Source organism: Magallana gigas, chromosome 7, assembly GCF_963853765.1.
Source record: "Magallana gigas chromosome 7, xbMagGiga1.1, whole genome shotgun sequence".
Classification (NCBI taxonomy): Eukaryota; Metazoa; Mollusca; class Bivalvia; order Ostreida; family Ostreidae; genus Magallana; species Magallana gigas.
The window spans coordinates 4,429,061-4,447,477 of record NC_088859.1 but is presented as its reverse complement, the minus strand read 5'-3'; the positions used below and the strand labels follow the sequence as shown (position 1 = coordinate 4,447,477).

At 36.4% G+C, this 18,417-nt stretch overlaps 2 protein-coding genes across 2 annotated transcripts; one reads left to right on the top strand and one right to left on the bottom strand.

The window, feature by feature from the left end:
* Positions 1 to 10: 10 nt before the first annotated feature.
* Positions 11 to 6,191, bottom strand: LOC105318507 (lipoamide acyltransferase component of branched-chain alpha-keto acid dehydrogenase complex, mitochondrial). The gene is made up of 11 exons (XM_011415692.4): positions 6,062 to 6,191; positions 5,294 to 5,393; positions 4,492 to 4,567; positions 4,119 to 4,300; positions 3,636 to 3,769; positions 3,391 to 3,496; positions 2,868 to 3,166; positions 2,471 to 2,548; positions 1,518 to 1,709; positions 838 to 909; positions 11 to 589 (listed from the first exon to the last, which is right to left on the bottom strand). Exons 1-11 carry the CDS (start codon positions 6,122 to 6,124, stop codon positions 422 to 424), a joined length of 1,470 nt encoding a protein of 489 aa, XP_011413994.3. The 5' UTR covers positions 6,125 to 6,191; the 3' UTR covers positions 11 to 421.
* Positions 6,181 to 14,023, top strand: LOC105318506 (serine/threonine-protein kinase Nek8). Its single transcript, XM_011415691.4, has 17 exons — positions 6,181 to 6,306; positions 6,612 to 6,817; positions 7,040 to 7,095; positions 7,384 to 7,560; positions 9,135 to 9,184; positions 9,383 to 9,464; positions 9,718 to 9,926; positions 10,508 to 10,584; positions 10,801 to 10,973; positions 11,225 to 11,369; positions 11,537 to 11,613; positions 11,715 to 11,832; positions 12,074 to 12,224; positions 12,401 to 12,558; positions 12,760 to 12,915; positions 13,039 to 13,197; positions 13,344 to 14,023. The coding sequence occupies exons 1-17, from the start codon at positions 6,260 to 6,262 to the stop codon at positions 13,373 to 13,375; spliced, it is 2,073 nt and encodes a 690-aa protein (XP_011413993.3). The 5' UTR covers positions 6,181 to 6,259; the 3' UTR covers positions 13,376 to 14,023.
* Positions 14,024 to 18,417: the final 4,394 nt, after the last annotated feature.

Here is an 18,417-nt window from a genome sequence, read left to right as displayed (position 1 = left end):
AAAACACATCTGATTTGTAATCATTTTATTCAAAATTATGCACACATGATTGTATATCTAATTTCATGAGATTCAGTTCAAAATACACTTATATAGTAATTAGCCACACCAGGTGACAGGAACTGGCTGTACAGCATACAGATGATGTAGGTACATAGTAGAGTCAACTACATTCCAACAAGAAACCACAGTCAATCACATCACTAACATTTTTTTTTGGCAAACTCAAATCAATGCAGTGATGTACATAGCCACATTCTCATGATTGATATCATAAAGAATTCCCAACAGTTCCAAATACTGATAACTAACCATCCACACTGATTTGCAACAGTTCTTCCAAAGACATAACGTACATGTACATGATAGATGAGCAAACAGAACATAAGGATGCTAAAATCCCTTGATTATCACAGTGAATTCATCGCATGTAGAGGAGCATCAGCCCCGGGTTCTCTAAGTATGACTTCCACAGGTTTGAGAAACGAGCCATGGTGGCGCCCTCTATAATTCTGTGGTCGGCAGACCAACTCACGCACATGATCTCTTTACTGACAACATTACCTTTGTCATCAAAGCGAGGTAGCCTCTAAAAAACAATATCAAAACAATGCTTATTTTTAAATCAATGAGCTTAAATTGCTACCAACATTTAAATATTCAATAATAAATATTTTTCAATTACCGTATTTATTAAGTATTTGGACGATATTAAGCACCTTGATGAACATTAAATTTCATGGAAAAACCTAGCTAACAATGAAATCCATGATAATTAGCCATGGTATTAACGAATATTAAGAAAACACAGAAATTAGAAGCTGGGAGGGGACACACCTGAAGTTTTCCGAGGGCTCCTATAGCCACCTCTGGGGGTAAAATCACAGGTCGGGCATAGGTCCCTCCAATCTGTAAATACATTTCCAAAACAATTCAATGTAAAAGAAAACAAATTATGAAACATTTATAAAGAACATTGCAGGACAATCACATGTAGGGAGATTTACGGTACTAGAAATTATTGTTTATATCAGAAGTATTTATAAGAGAAAAGCACCAGAAAAAATATTGAAAACAAATCTGACCAAGTCTTGTATCTGATATATACATATTAAAAACTTTCATAGAATAAACTCAAAAGTTTTCAAGATTTATAAATCAATATATTTTTAATATAATATGCAGGTTAAACTCTTTCTCTTTCATAAAACATCTACTGCAGAGCACATTTTTTCATTGGGTTAAAATTTCGTTGTCTTCAAAAGAAATAAAATTTTGTTGGCATTTAATTTTGTCATATCATAATTTCTGAAATGTATTATGTATCAACTCTGTATTTATTGATACTTTGGTTTAAAATTCGTCTTGGAATTAATTTTGTTGATTTATATACTGCCAATGAAAATAACAAAATTCAGTCCTCAACAAATATTTCTGCTTCTACAGTATATACATTGTAGTTACAGCTGAAAATTATAGTGCTAATAAATCCACGTTATCTGCTGGTTACCACGTACCACTCCAATGTTGGACAGGGAGAAAGTCCCACCGGTCAGCTCGGCATTGGTCAGCTTTCCTGCCGCCCCGAGGGTCTGCATTCGATTAAGTTCCACAGCAATGTCGTAAATACTCAGAGTTTGGACGTTTTTTACGCTGGGTACTACCAAACCTTCTGGGGTATCCATGGCAATACCAATATTATGTGCTGCCTGCAAACAAAGAATAATAGAATCATTCATTATTACGAGTGTGGGATAGTGAAATTCCACCGAGGGGACAAGATTCACGGTCTAGGACGAGGCTTTGCCGAGTCCTAGACCGTGAATCTTGGCCCCGAGGTGGAATTTCACTATCCCACACGAGTATATAATGAATGATTATTTTTCTCGCATTATATTACCTTAAAAAATGATGTTTGACAACTTTCTGTTATGACGTTCAAAAGATTACGTTCGATTTATCCCTCCGCGTGCTTCAAATAGTGCAAGTCAAATTGAGAGCATTCAACAGTTTTTTAATCAAAAATATGATAAACTGTAATTAATTAAGAAACACAATTACTTAATGGATAATCTCAATGCACCATTTTGCATTTCCCTACAGCAGACAACGTTTGTTTACGTTTTGAAACGGCGTAGTAATACACAGTGTAAGACAGAAAAATCTCACACTGCTGTCTCACACTGGACAAACCGATCTCACACCGGTGATAATGCGAGAAAAAAAAATCATTACTTACCACTATTTTGCCAAACGAAACCCTCTGAATGTACCTCAAATCAATATTTAGTATGGCATTGTGTCACATTCAATGTGTACTGTGTTTTAAAACTAATATAATCCTTTAACATAATTTGTTTAATTACTTGTGCATTACCAGCATAAATCACTTTATGATTTATACAGGTAAATGTACCTTGTAGGTAATTTGATTTTTACCTTACCTTCTATGTAATGCTTTGGTTTTTACCTTATAAGTAATGTTTTCACAATTGGCATCCACGATAGAGTTCAGGATGGGAAATTCAGTCAAGGCGAGGGAAACAGCCTGCAAACACATAATAATGTCCAACCAGTGACCCAGGTTACAAAATTTCAAAATATTTCTTATTTCAAAGAATGTGACAATTTTTGTATAATTGTCATGTAGAAGAAAGAGAACAATGATATATTTCTCCCAACAATAATATAAATTCTCCCTACCTTCACAATGATGGGGATGTACATGTAGGAAAGTGACTCAGAGAAGTAATATAAATTCTCTCTACCTTCACAAAGATTGGCATGTTGGAGAGAAGTAAATTCTCCCTATATTCACAGTGACTATGATAGCCCTTTAGGAGAGAAGTAATAAACATTTTCCATACCTTAACAATGATGGGCATGTAGGAGAAACGGACACCGGCGCTCTCAGTGACACCCTTGATGTCCCTCCGGAGCTCTACCAATCGCGTCATATCAATCTCGTCGTTGTACCCGAATGTTGGAATGTGGGCGGCCTCCGTCATCGTCTTCACCATTGCCTTCCTGATTCCTTTGATGACCTCTGTGTGATCTTTTCCCACGGGAATCGTTGCCTCTCTTTTTGCTGGCATGGGTAGAGGTGAGGGTTTCTGGGGTGGGGTTTTCTGGACAGCAGACGGAGCAGCTGGTGCAGCTTTGTCAGCTGTAAATAGATGCTTTCATGAGTACATGTATTAAACATCCATCACTTATTCATCCACTATTTACAAGTACATAAGTGAGTATTTCTTTTGTTGGAGTTAACAGCCATTAATTAATCAGGATTTGCAACTTCATGATACAATTAAGAAAATACAGAATCATCAATTTGAAATGAAATTAATTTTCAGTTGAACTAAAAGATCGACAATGCAATTTCTTAAGTACCTGGGCTAGGGGCCTTTGGTGTTTCTTGATCTTTAATGAAGCTAAGAATGTCCTCCTTCAGGACCCGCCCATCTTTACCTGTGGCAGGTACATTCCTCAAGTCAATCTAACAAAACATAAACATCTGAACAACAATCATCTGAAAACAGTTTACAAATTCAGGTAAAATACAGCAGATTGCTTTTACAGCACATTTACTTCTTATCTTTAAAAATCTTGGAGAGTTTTTAATGGTGTTTATGTACCTTGTTTTCCATGGCCAGCCTGCGTACAGCGGGAGTAGCCAGCACCGCCTGAGATTTCATTTTCTGACCAACCACATACTCATCGTCTGACGAGGAGGTGCTGTCACTGTCGACCGACTCGGAGCTGGAACTGGCTGAAGCAACACACAAACCAACAGCTGATTATGATGCAGGAAAAACTCATACAAAATTCCAGTGCTGTTATATTCATATGTTGAAAGTTTGTTTTATGAAATGATAAAACAATTTTAATCAGCAAATAATGTATACATCAAGTTAGTGGTTCTTAACAACATCACAAGCAATATTTTTTGTGTTCATTCAACTTCCAAAAACAAGTGTTTTGTGTAAATTCTATTGTACATGTATTTCAAACATAAAGAAGTATCGGTAGAATAGATACAAAAATCTATAGCTAAGCCCACTTAAGCAATTAGTCAATAGTAGCAATGTTATGACAGAGTTTGTGGTGTTTACACTGACTTGACCCACTACTGAGTTCAATGTCCACCAGGGGTTTCCCGACAAGTGCCACATCATCCACATCATAGTATAGTCGCCTGATGTAGCCGTCGTATCGACTGGTGATCGTCACCGACGCTTTGTCACTCTGTACCTCACAGATACTGTCAAACTGGTTCACATGGTCCCCGACATTCACAAACCTACAGACAGACAGACCCACAGAATCAGACGGGCAGACATTTAAAGGTCATAGGGACACTCATTGGTCACATGGATAAATCATTAACAAGGAGTGTACAAGGAATGTTGTATATCATGGGCTTGCAAGGAGTACATGTTTTTTTATTCAGAACACAGAGAACAAGAGACACAGAGAGAGCTGGATACTGACCATTCCTTGATATGGACCTCTCGGATTCCCTCCCCAATGTCTGACAGATTGAACTGTTCAATGTCTCCAAATACCACTGAAATACCAAACAAAGTCTGCAATTTCAATCAATCTAAATATAATTGGACTTGAAAATCCCCTCCTCTATGATATGCTTTGCAAGATCCACTAACAACCCTGTGTTTTGTCATCTCATAGTGACCATTCAAATAGCCAATGAAATTGCTGCTGCCAAAATTCTGGCTGGTAGATCTATATATATTACACAATTTTGGCAGAAAAAACTTAACTTAGCATAAAATAGACAACCTAGCATTAGAATCATAAGAGATAAAACGAACCTTTATAAGACCTTGAATCTGATTGGGATGTTGTTAGATCTTGTATAGCGAATCACAGAGGAGCGGTTTACAAGTCAAATTTCAATTAGATTGCAATTTTAACTGTACAGGTTATTGAAGTATGTAAAGAAATCACTCCACAATAATTCCAAATCAAAGTGATAATGATAAAAATGAGTCGATGACAATGTATACAAATTAGCTTTTCTTTCTGGTTAATGTACTGGTGCATAAAAATGTGATATTCAATCAGACTAAATGACTTGTAAAAGTTGGTTTTAATACAAATTCTGAATGTAATTTGCCATTTTATAAGCTAACATGAGATGTTTCATGTAGAAGTCTAATCTACCCAGGTATAAAAAATAAAACCCTGCACTTTGTGCTCTAAATTATTTACATTAGAGGTATTTCATAAATTAATTGTAGTCAGGACTTGTTATATTCCTGGACATGAATACCTGTACTGGAATGGAACCACTTTGAGTTCCATAGTGCCCGCTCCAGGCTTGGTCTTGCCCATTTTCTATTCACACAAGTTCTCAAATGTCTGCCTTGAATCTTGGGGAAAAGAGTTAGATTTAAATTAAAAATTTGTTAATTGAGCCAAGGCAAAGCTCAGCCTTCTAAAAACTTTAACAACTCAACAAATTCCATAGACAAGAAGTGTTTCATAATCTTTATAACATACATGTAAAAAGAAATACAAAGACACATAAGAATCTAACGAGAGAATGCCATTCTAGTCTGAACCCCCCCCCCCCCCCCCAATATTTGATAAAATTTTCTGAATATCAAAATAATAATGAAACTGCCAAACAAGTGCATACCGTGTATCCACTTTGGTGGTAATTGTCTAACACTTAAATTGACTTAATTAGGCAATAATGAGGACAGTTCAGAAGCTCAGACAGTTTTTATATTTATCAGTATTCTTCATTATCATGTTGTTCTCCATGGAAATAGCATCAGTTATCTACCCTGCATGACAGTTACACGAAGCTCTACATAAATTATGACTCTATAAAACGAATATGTTTTCAACATCTGACATTCATCCATTATCCGATAATACATGTTTTCAAAACTACACGTTGCACGCTGAATGAACTGTGCTGGATCAGACCTGCCGTAACATAATTAATCGAACTCTCCCCTACATAAAAATTGTCATTAGTATAGATTGTTGTAATGGGCAGGTACAAAGCAAGTTGTTTTGACATACTTACGACGCATCGGCTTTGCTGCAGGCATTTTCTATATAAACTCCTTGAAACCAGTGAGGATGCCATTGATGAGGTATTCAAGGTATCGAAAATAACAGAGGAGTTCCGATAAAAATTACACGGTTATAAAAACGCTTTATAAAACGATAATGTATGTTTCATTTAAAGCACCAAATTAACATTGAATTGTCATAAACAAAAATGGAAAAATATGAAAAAATTCGAGTGGTCGGTAGAGGAGCTTACGGGTAAAACGCAACATCACTTATGATTTTGCGAACGCTTGATTTTTTATGCATTAATAATGCCACTTTATCACCTAAAATAGAAGAAAACTTTACCCGAATCAGTTCTTACCAAGAATTTTTTTTTTCTGCAGAGGAAATTCGAACTGTTAATTAACAAATTGATTTAAAGTCACTCTGTTGAAAATGCTGTCCACAGATTTCATAAGCAATATGTCAACTATACTTTATTTTTATATTTTTTGAGTTGGGTAATGATAAATGTACCTGACAGTTGCAATGCAGTAAAAGAGATTACGGTCTTTCAGGACAGTGCACCTGTGCCAGAGATTGGCGGATAAAAAGATGATTATCATCAAACAGATTCCTGTGGAACAGATGACCAAGGAGGAGCGACAGGCGGCCTTAAATGAGGTCAAGGTCCTGTCCATGCTGTCCCACCCAAACATCATCCAGTACTATGAGAACTTTCTTGAGGATAAGGCGCTGATGATCGTGATGGAGTATGCACAAGGTTACCTCTTGAAATCCTACTCTGATTTTCTTTCTTATACATTGACTTTACCACAGATGTATTGGGTTTTTTTTTCTTGCTTCTTTTACTTCTTTATATGGTACAGTTTATGTATCAATATGTTAATATATTGCTTCTTTAGGGGGTGTAGTTTATGTATCAATATGTTGATATGTTGCTTCCTTAGGTGGTAGTGATAATTTTGATATGTTGCTCCTTTAGGTGGTACAGTGATGGACTACCTGCAGTCAAGGAATGGGATTCTGTTAGAGGAGGAGGTAAGACAGATAATATTTTAGTTTAATTTAATGGTAGTGCATGTACTATTCTAATTTCTTCCCGACTTGTGTGCTACACTATCTTATTCAATGAAGACTGTTCATCATAGTCCTTGGACTGGAAAAATTCATTGAAGACTTGTATACTGTATTTGTTTTCTTTACCACAGATGTATTGGATTTTTTCTTGTTGCAAATTGAAATCAGCACAAATTGTTGAAAAACAAAAATGGGAAAAAATTTAATGCAAGACTAAATTTATCATGCATACCTGTTTGTGTTTTCCAGGAGATTCTGAAGTTTTTTGCACAGATGCTTCTGTCCATTCAGCATGTTCATTCCAAGCAGATTTTACACAGAGACTTAAAAACACAAAATATCCTACTGGACAAAAAGAGAGAGGTGGTCAAAATTGGAGATTTTGGAATTTCTAAAGTTCTGAGCAGTAAAAGTAAAGCTTATACTGTAAGGACATATCTTTATATTTTTTGTTTTTACTGATGCTTTGGAAAGTCTTTTCTGCTAATTTTAGAACTGGCGTATGATCGTTTTTAGGATTAAACTATTAGAAAACTGAGGATAGTCAAAGTACTGTAAACATATTACATGTGGCTGTGAAATCTTAAAAGATAGTTAAAAAATTTTGTATTAGCTCCTTACAGGGAAATATTTGCCACCATTTTATTTTTGTCTCTTTCACCATTGTTGTCAGTTTATTTATATTAATAAAAGAAAACGATAAGAAAGAGTTTATATGTCTAACTGCGTTTGTCTGGGCAAATTTAAGTCAGTGTGAAACCATTTCCAACTATAGTATGGCAAAAAACCCACAAAAAACCAATATACAAAAATAATACAGTTTGTGCACAAAAGTGCTTTATTTATTCCCTGTCCAATCATATTCTGTAATCTGTTGTGTTGTAGGTTGTTATATTTTGTAATCTCCTGTGTTGTAGGTTGTTATACTTCTGTAATCTGTTGTGTTGTATGTTGTTATACCTCTGTAATCTGTTGTAGGGTGTTATACTTCTGTAATCTGTTGTGTTGTAGGTTGTTATACTTCTGTAATCTGTTGTGTTGTAGGTTGTTATACTTCTGTAATCTGTTGTGTTGTAGGTTGTAACACTTCTGTAATCTGTTGTGTTGTAGGTTGCTACACTTCTGTAATCTGTTGTGTTGTAGGTTGTTACACTTCTGTAATCTGTTGTGTTGTAGGTTGTTATATCTCTGTAATCTGTTGTGTTGTAGGTTGTTATACTTCTGTAATCTGTTGTGTTGTAGGTTGTTATACCTCTGTAATCTGTTGTGTTGTATGTTGCTACACTTCTGTAATCTGTTGTGTTGTAGGTTGTAACACTTCTGTAATCTGTTGTGTTGTAGGTTGTTATACTTCTGTAATCTGTTGTTTTGTAGGTTGTAATACTTCTGTTATCTGTTGTATTGTAGGTTGTAATACTTCTGTATTCTATTGTATTTTAGGCTGTAATACTTCTGTAATCTGTTGTGTTGTAGGTTGTAATACTTCTGTAATCAGTTGTGTTGTAGGTTGTAACACTTCTGTAACCTGTTGTGTTGTAGGTTGTAACACTTCTGTAATCTGTTGTGTTGTAGGTTGTTATACCTCTGTAATCTGTTGTGTGGTAGGTTGTAATACTTCTGTTATCTGTTGTATTGTAGGTTGTAATACTTCTGTATTCTATTGTATTTTAGGCTGTAATACTTCTGTAATCTGTTGTGTTGTAGGTTGTAATACTTCTGTAATCAGTTGTGTTGTAGGTTGCTACACTTCTGTAATCTGTTGTGTGGTAGGTTGTTATTCTTTTGTAATCTCCTGTGTTGTATGTTACTATATTTCTAAAATCTTCTGTGTTGTAGGTTGTTATACCTCTGTAATCTGTTGTGTTGTAGGTTGTTACACTTCTGTAATCTGTTGTGTTGTAGGTTGTTATATCTCTGTAATCTGTTGTGTTGTAGGTTGTTATATTTTGTAATCTCCTGTGTTGTATGATGCTATACTTTTATAATTTCCTGTGTTGTAGGTTGTTGGAACTCCATGCTACATTTCTCCTGAACTATGTGAAGGAAAACCGTATCCTTAATGACTCTAATTCAATAAATGTACAATTGAATATAGCTTGAATAATATAGATGAATGTTGATTAATCTATAATAACAATTTATTGATGATGGACAGAAATCAGTTAGTCATCTCAATCTCACTATGGAAAGTCTATCAGTTGCAGAAACATTGCTTTATTTGCAGCGTATGATTCCTTAGTGTGTACAGATATAACCAGAAGAGTGACATCTGGGCCCTGGGCTGTGTGCTGTACGAGCTGTCCAGTCTCAAGCGAGCCTTTGAGGCAGCAGTGAGTTTTTACTAATAAACAGCATGCTGTTTTTGTGATAGAATAAGTCATAAGGAATTCCTTCTAGCTCTGGATAGTGGTTTAACTCTAGAGCTTGATTGATTAGTGAAGTTTATCATTTGTATGCTAGAGGGCCAGGGTTCAAACCCAAGCAGATGCAATATTTGTCTTTTTGTGACATAATTAGGTAACATGGTCAGTCTGACCAGACAGCATATTCATTTATATTTTGTTATTTATTTTTCTGCTGCAGAATTTACCAGCTCTCATTCTGAAAATTATGAGAGGCACATTTTCTCCAATCTCTGCCAGTTACAGTGAGGAGTTACGGGCCTTGATCCTAGGAATGCTGCATTTAGATCCCAACAAGCGCCCCAACATCAACCAGATCATGGCCCAGCCTATTGTAATCAATGCCTTGATGACCCTCCACACCGACCTGGGGCGGGTCCCCTGTACAAGGTGAGGGCCCAAGGTCAGGGCTTGATTCAGTTGTTATCATAAATATGTGTACAAGTATAGAGTCATCAATTTGAGAAAACAAATTAAAAAGTACTATTATACTAGTATGTTTTTATGATTGTCTTTTAAGTAAGTTCTTATTGTAATTATGGAGCTTTAATTTCTTGATATAGTGTAGTCCTTCCCCTGTTATTAAATCCTATCACAAGTTGAACAAGTTGAAATATAATACATGTATCTTACATATCTCATTGTTGCCTGTATATCTGGAGGATATCACCCATGGTTTACTGTGGAATCATTTTTATTCCTGGGGGGTCAATGTTCGTGGGTACCAAAAATGTTCCTGGTTCGTTGGGATGTAATTTCGTTGGTAGCAATTTTGGGATTATTTTTATACAAATGCTTGTACATATACATTCATGAGGATGTAAATTCATGGGCAAGGGTTACCCATGAAAAGCACAAACATTGGTCCTCCACAAACAATGATGATTATGATGATTCTACAATAGATATCACTGATCTGACATGTGTTCTTGTTAATTTCCCATACATTTGTACGTACTGTTGTGTTACAGAGTGAGCCGCCCCCTCCCCCCAGCCACTGCCGCCGCTAGAAGTCGACTCTCCACCCGCGGCAGTATGACTCCCAGAGGTCAGCCATACTGCTCGTTATGTAGTAACCAAGAACAGAAATAATATGATATTTTGTAATTCTTAATATTCAGTGAAACACCACCAGAGCTTGAAAAAATCTCAATTCTGTACAATATTGTTCATTATTTATGGATGTACATGAAATTAACAATATTTATATCTAGTACAATATACATGTAATTGATGTTCAGTACACCATTGTTAACTGTTGTAGATGCTCTGTCAGCTAAGCCGCCCGCCCTGAGTTCTGTCTTTTTCTGGGGGATAGGTGTTTCCTCCCCTGTAAAGCTTCCCCTCCCTAGCAGCGATACCCAGGTCACCCAGGTGTCAACCGGCCGCACCCAGAAGGCAGCGGTCACAAAGAATGGCCGCCTGTTTGTATGGGAGGTAATCTGATATCACATGGTCAATATCAGTACAATTATTTATATATATCCAATAAGTCAGTATCAGTACACACAGTCGATATCAGTATTAGTTAAATAAATTGTATGCAATGATTTCAAGTTTCTCATGAAACCTACCGGTATGTGACAATGATATCAACAAGGTCAATATCATGATTTTATACAACATTTTGAAAATTTTTATGAAGCCATATTTGACAGTGATAACAGACCAGCTTCACTCTGTTACAGTCATCCAATGTGGGAACGGACACCCTGATCCCTGGGGCCACAGAGAGCCACACCCTCACCTACGTCCCCAGGTATCTGGAGGGTCAGTCAGGGGTCAACATCCAACAGGTGGCGTGTGGGGACCTCTTTACAGCTTGTCTCACAGGTATACAAAATTCTTGTCTTACATGTAAAGTTAAAGTGTTTTAAAGTAAGTTGTCAAGTGGAACACAAACTTCATGAAAAACTATATCAAAAGAAGGAAATGGGCAAAAATAAAACGAAGACAATACAAGAAACTAAATAAGATACACAAGTTTCTTTATTTTGCAGATCGTGGGATTCTGATGACCTTTGGCAGTGGGGTGTATGGTTGCCTGGGACACGGTAACTATAACGACGTGGCACAGGTACCTGCAATTCTGTTCTCTGGAACAGCTTCCACACATATATGGAACTGAATGTACAATCAATAATTATCATCATGATAAATAATTGTTTTCTCTTCCAGGCCAAGATAGTGGAAGATTTACTGGGTTATGAGGTGGTGCAGGTGTCATGTGGAGCCTCCCATGTTCTGGCGGTGACCAATGAGCATGAGGTGTTTTCCTGGGGTAGAGGCGACAATGGTAAATAGATCAAAGGCAGATTGAAAGATAAACATGAAAGAATTACAACATATAAAATGATGACATGTGCTTAGTCAATTACCGTTCCGTGAAACTATTTTAGCTTGTTTTAAGTGGTAATATTTGTGTTATTGGTAAATATCTTCATTTGGTACATCAGAAGTAACTTTCTACATGTTGTCATTGTTGTGTTCCCCAATGCTCTATGTGTTATCAGCTTTGTGTGATCCTTGTTTTTCAGGTCGACTGGGACTAGGGGACCAGGAATCCCACTCCTCACCCCGCCCGGTTGTTATCCCCGAGCCTCTCCGTCCCTCCTCTGTGCACTGTGGGGTCGACTGCTCCATGATTCTGACCCTTGACAACAAGCTGCTCTGCTGTGGCAGCAACAGGTAACACAAAAAAACGATACATGTACAACAATTTGTGGAAGCAACATTTTAAGAACATGACATTGTACATTTTAAGAATTGTGCAAGCAAATGTATAAGCAGAGATGTAAGAGAGCATATTTGGTTAGAGCGGATTTCAGTATCAGATGAAGTAATGACCTCTCTCGTACTGGCAGGTACAACAAGTTAGCTCTGGATGTAATTGCCACTGACGGCACATGCATGAAGCTGGTCGATGAAATTCATACTTTTGTTCAAACTGCCTCTCATCCAATCGGAAACCTACTTGTAAAAGGTGTTGCCATGGGAACATCCCACACAGCTGCTGTAACAGGTAACACACTTAGTATTGATTTGATTTATGATAACTATAATTATTATTAAATAATTCACATTACATGGAGAATTTTCGTCTTTTTGTTCACAATGTTCATGCCAACAATATTTTTTGAATTTAGATTGAGATAATTCAGTTGTGTTGGATTTATTCCTGACACATGGAGTTACTCCTGACACATAATGAATCTGTTTGTAGTTGAGGGTCAGTGCTACACCTTCGGTACGAACCAGTTTGGACAGCTGGGGAACCAGACTAACAACAGCAGACAGCCACAGGAAGTGAAGATTGCCCAGACTCAGAAGGTTGCTATGGTGGCATGTGGGGACACTTTCACTGTGATAGTCGCTGATGGTAACAATTGGTTTAAAAATATCTTCATTTACAGATTATTGAAAACAATTTTTTTCTATAATTATTCTCTTTTTATATCAAGTGTCTAAATGACTGTTAGAGTATTTTCTTCAACTTTCTCAGAAGGAGAAGTGTACTCCTTTGGAAACCAGTCTAGGGGGCGTCTAGGACGACCTGAGGAAGATCCGACTGAGCCTGGGAAAGTCCCCTTCATGGGGGAGGATCCCTTTGTGGTGGTCTCCTTGTCCTGTAGTCATGGCAACACACTCCTAGCTACCAGACGTATGAAACTTTTAACTCCAGTTCTTATTTTATCTTAACATGTCCTGTTTTAAGCACTTTCTAAATAAGTTCATTTTTTCAAAACTTACAAAACTGAATCACAAAATTCAGATTAAATTAGTTATGGTAACCTTTGTTGCTTACAGCTATGCAGCAACTAAATGGAGAGAACATTTAACAATGACCAGGATTTTATAATAACAAAGACATGTGTCCGAGACTGAGACACAAGTCCACACTTAGACCCTGGTATCTATGACACTTCATTACAGACACCACAGAGATCGCAGTGTGTTGAAATCTCACAGCTGTCCAGGGGATTAGGACTACATGAAGGATAGACAAAGCGTACATGTAATACATTGTACATTGTGATTATTTTGATACTCAGTGTTGTAAGTAAATGTATGTAAATCTGAGTTAATACTGTATACAGGGAAGTATTCGCCCCCGTTTTATTTTCACCCCTTTCACCCTTGTTGCCAGCGGACAAATTTTAGACTGGGCAAATTCCTATGTCTCAAACCATCTTTACTTAATCACAACTTTGTATGGGCGAATTAAATTCGGGGCAAAACCGTTAGCAAATTTAAAATAAGGGCAAAACACAGGGGCAAAAATAACCCTGTATACAGTACACCTAGAATTATTTTCATTTTTAAAAAAATGTCATTATATCCGTCCATATTTTACGTGTATGTTATGCATTTGTGCCAAATTTTCATTTGTAAGCAACTACAACAAAGTATGTACTTAATAATGTTTTAATTTTTCTTTCATTTAAAGATGTGCCAATAATTTTGTGTGCAATAAATATCTGTACTTAGAAAAAAGATCTTCTTCATTATTGATGAACTAGTACGTTATATCAAAATGCTGGATTGCTCATCTTACTTTATTTTAGATGTTGAAGAGTTACAGAGGTAGAGGTTTGCGAGTCATTTTTTTTTAACTTTCTGTCTAATCTTTTAATTTATGGTGACTTTTCATAACAAAATTAGATACTCTTACCACTGTATTCAAAAAGAAATACAGTAAACTTACACAGTAAAGCTGTAAACTTATCTCAGTCAATACTTTACATGCCGCAAATAGTCAGCTACATGGACTTAAAATGTGTTAAGACATAGTTACATATAATTATTAATGGGATAGTAAAGATTTTCTTTATCATTTCTTAACTTCCTGAGTACATAGTAATTGTAAAGCAATATAGTTTCACAGTTTGACGTAAAACAATGGCAGGCTTTCAGTGTTTGACACCATTTATTACTGATATATACATAACTATCATCTAACTATTAAATGACCTGTAATACCTTATATGGTAAAAGTTCAGTAATCATGACATTTTCTCTGAAAGTACACACTGACTTTGTTAACGATCAGACCAACCTTAGGATATTGTCTACATGGTCAACACAGATGTTGAGGTTCATTAATATAATGTCCATAATTATAGAAATACAAGATCTAATGTTGGCAGTGTTTCAATTAACATGGTCGGACCAAACTCGGGATTGTGTCTGTTAACAAGGTCACCACTGGCCTTGGGGCATGACAATATCTACAGGTACTTCTCAGCAGACTGTTACACAAAGTGAACACACACAATCCACAGAATGTACCCTGTAATACCCACTGTCTTCTTCTCTGTCCCTCCTTACAATGGGGCTTGTTCAGCTCATAGCACCATTAAATCAATTGTTTACATGGCTTTTTCACAGAAGAAGAACCCTTGCTAATTCTGTACAAGTATTTCAAATTCAACAAGCCAAGCATTGATCCTCAGGTAGACATGGGTGGGGCCAGTGGGGTCATCGCCTCCTCCAGGTTGATGTGGGAGATAAATCTCAGACGTAAGGTCAGGGCCTGCCGGAAGTTACGGATAATCTTCTCAATCTCATTCTTCACACTGTCCCCCACAAACATGTACTTGATGTGGTATCTAAGTATGGGTCAAGGTCATCCAAGTAAAAAGAAAATTGCATTTGAAATGTATTGAATTAAAAAACATACACATAAATTTTTTTTTGGTATGCCTTGTAGTTGTAAAGGATACAGGAAGGCTGTAATTGGGTCAAGGTAGCATGGTCACATGACTTGTCTATGTTGACTAGGATCTCGTAAAGCTCCACAACCAACTGCCAAAACAAGAAGTCATGCAATATCATCTACACATACAGGCCATAAAACTTAGATTAGCACGCTTTCGATCTCAGCCTAACTTTTCCACTATATGCTCCTATGTAAAAGTGAGACCGTGACAAAAAAAGAACTTGTCTAAAATTATAGGCCTAGAGCAAGAAATTGATGAAAGAATTAAAGCTCTGAATTCTGAATGGAAAAGCAAACTCTTGCAATGACCTTGACACAGATATAAGACTGACCTCCATCAGACTGCGGGTCCGCTCGGAGTGGAGACTCTGTAGGAACGGCTCCACCAGGTGGCACACATACAGGAACTGTTCCTCCATCTTCACCACTGGCTTTAGGTGGTCCCGCAGGAATCTGTAAACATCACAAGTAATTCATAAACATGTATCATCAATTTGGCAAAAGTAATATGTATATATAATTTAATAATTGTAATAACTCCTCATACATAAATCCTCGCACACAGAGTCAGGATATTTGTTATACAAATACATTGCGAGCCTAAATAACTGTTAGATTAAAACTCAAAACACAAGATGATCAAGATAAATCTAATGCTAATACTTCCATATTGAGCTGAAAATATAGCTCCCATAGTGATCAGAGAATACTCACTGCATGAGCTGAGAATACTCACACATTGATCTGAAATTACTCACACACACACAGATCTGAGAATACACCCACTGAGCTGAGAATATTCACACACTGAGCTTAGCCATGGCTGTCAGAATCAATAAACAGTGAATTAGTATGTATATATTTACTATAACTAGAGATGATGTCAGATTACAACAGTGAGCTATGATGTCATTTTCTTCGTCTACATGTATAAGTGGCTGTAATCGTCCTTATAAACTATGGATCAGTAACTATAGTGACTCACTTTCCACTTTTTATACTCAGCCTCCACGTTGCGTTTGAGCGTGTTTTTGTCATCTCGGTGTTGGGGCTTGGCCTGGAAGAACTCGGCCAGACTCGGGGGGAAGTTGGCTAGTGTGTTGGGGGACCAGTTGTGGGGTGTGTTAGCCATGATCTGATTCAGAATCTCTCATGGCCAGGTGGAGGAAAAACTGTCCACACTGTCAATGAAAGAAAATCTTTCAAAATGTATAAAATATCCCAAACAAAAAGTTTTCCTAAGAAATCATATCAAAATCACTTAAAAATCATATCAAACTCACAAATCCATGATTTTGCTCTATGATTTAGACATGATCCATTTAATAAATCATACCCAAATCATAGGTGACAAATAAGGAAGTATGATCCTATTGTGGTTTGTTTCTTGGTTTTGAATCTGCTATGATTTTCTTGTGATTCTGGTATATGTGCTATTATCTTAGAAGGCAACAGAGGATGCGTTTGAAATGATTCGTTAACTGTCAGATAAACTGACCACTAAGAATTAAGATTTCTGCATAACAGGAAGTTGAGCAAATTTTGAATGTTCATCTTGGAGCCTAAATGTGATGTACTTGTCAGGAAAATTTGTTATTGTTGGGCATCTAGCTCTATCTTGGCATATTTGTGAAGTGAATTTATGGAAGTATTTTGGGGGAATATATTCTTATTCACTTGAGGTAAATAATATTTTGTAAGGACTAATTTACATTACACTATCAAGTGATTAAGTGAAGCAAACAACTAATGGCTTATGCATGGATGTACATGTATCATATTAGTTCAGACCAGGAGCTACAGACCTGCAGCTAGGTTTTGAAATGCATATGTAACATTTTAATTTGTACAATACATGTAAGAATTGCTAGAAGAGTTTGAAATAACAGTATAATTATCATCTAAATTATGGAGGGCTTTGATCCTTTGTTCTAAATCAGATTATATTGGCTTAACGATACGGTTCATGTGACTTATATGTATACTATTTTTCATATTTGGTAATTGACAATGTATTTCAAATATTAAAAGAATATAATAGTCTGTTGCAAATTATTAATCAATTGTTCATTTTTTTCTGTAAGAAATTATTCTATAATAATTATTGTCCTTTAACAGGTCATACCAGGATCACGGTTTTGATACGAGTTGTTAGTTACACCAGATCATACCAGGATCTTGGTTTTGATACGAGTTGTTAGTTACACCAGATCATACTAGGACCATGGTTTTGATATGAGTTGTTAGTTACACCAGATCATACTAGGATCATGGTTTTGATACGAGTTGTTAGTTACACCAGATCATACTAGGACCACGGTTTTGATATGAGTTGTTTGTTACAACAAATCATACTAGGACCACGGTTTTGATATGAGTTGTTAGTTACACCAGATCATACCAGGACCATGGTTTTGATATGAGTTGTTAGTTACACCAGATCATACTAGGATCATGGTTTTGATATGAGTTGTTAGTTACACCAGATCATACCAGGATTATGGTTTTGATATGAGTTGTTAGTTACACCAGATCATACTAGGACCATGGTTTTTATATGAGTTGTTAGTTACACCAGATCATACCAGGACCATGGTTTTGATATGAGTTGTTAGTTACACCAGATCATACCAGGATTATGGTTTTGATATGAGTTGTTATAGTTACAACAGATCATACTAGGATCATGGTTTTGATATGAGTTGTTAGTTACACCAGATCATACCAGGATCTTGGTTTTGATACGAGTTGTTAGTTACACCAGATCATACTAGGACCATGGTTTTGATATGAGTTGTTAGTTACACCAGATCATACCAGGATTATGGTTTTGATATGAGTTGTTATAGTTACAACAGATCATACTAGGATCATGGTTTTGATATGAGTTGTTAGTTACACCAGATCATACCAGGATCTTGGTTTTGATACGAGTTGTTAGTTACACCAGATCATACTAGGACCATGGTTTTGATATGAGTTGTTAGTTACAACAGATCATACTAGGACCATGGTTTTGATATGAGTTGTTATAGTTACAACAGATCATACTAGGATCATGGTTTTGATATGAGTTGTTAGTTACACCAGATCATACCAGGATCTTGGTTTTGATACGAGTTGTTAGTTACACCAGATCATACTAGGACCATGGTTTTGATA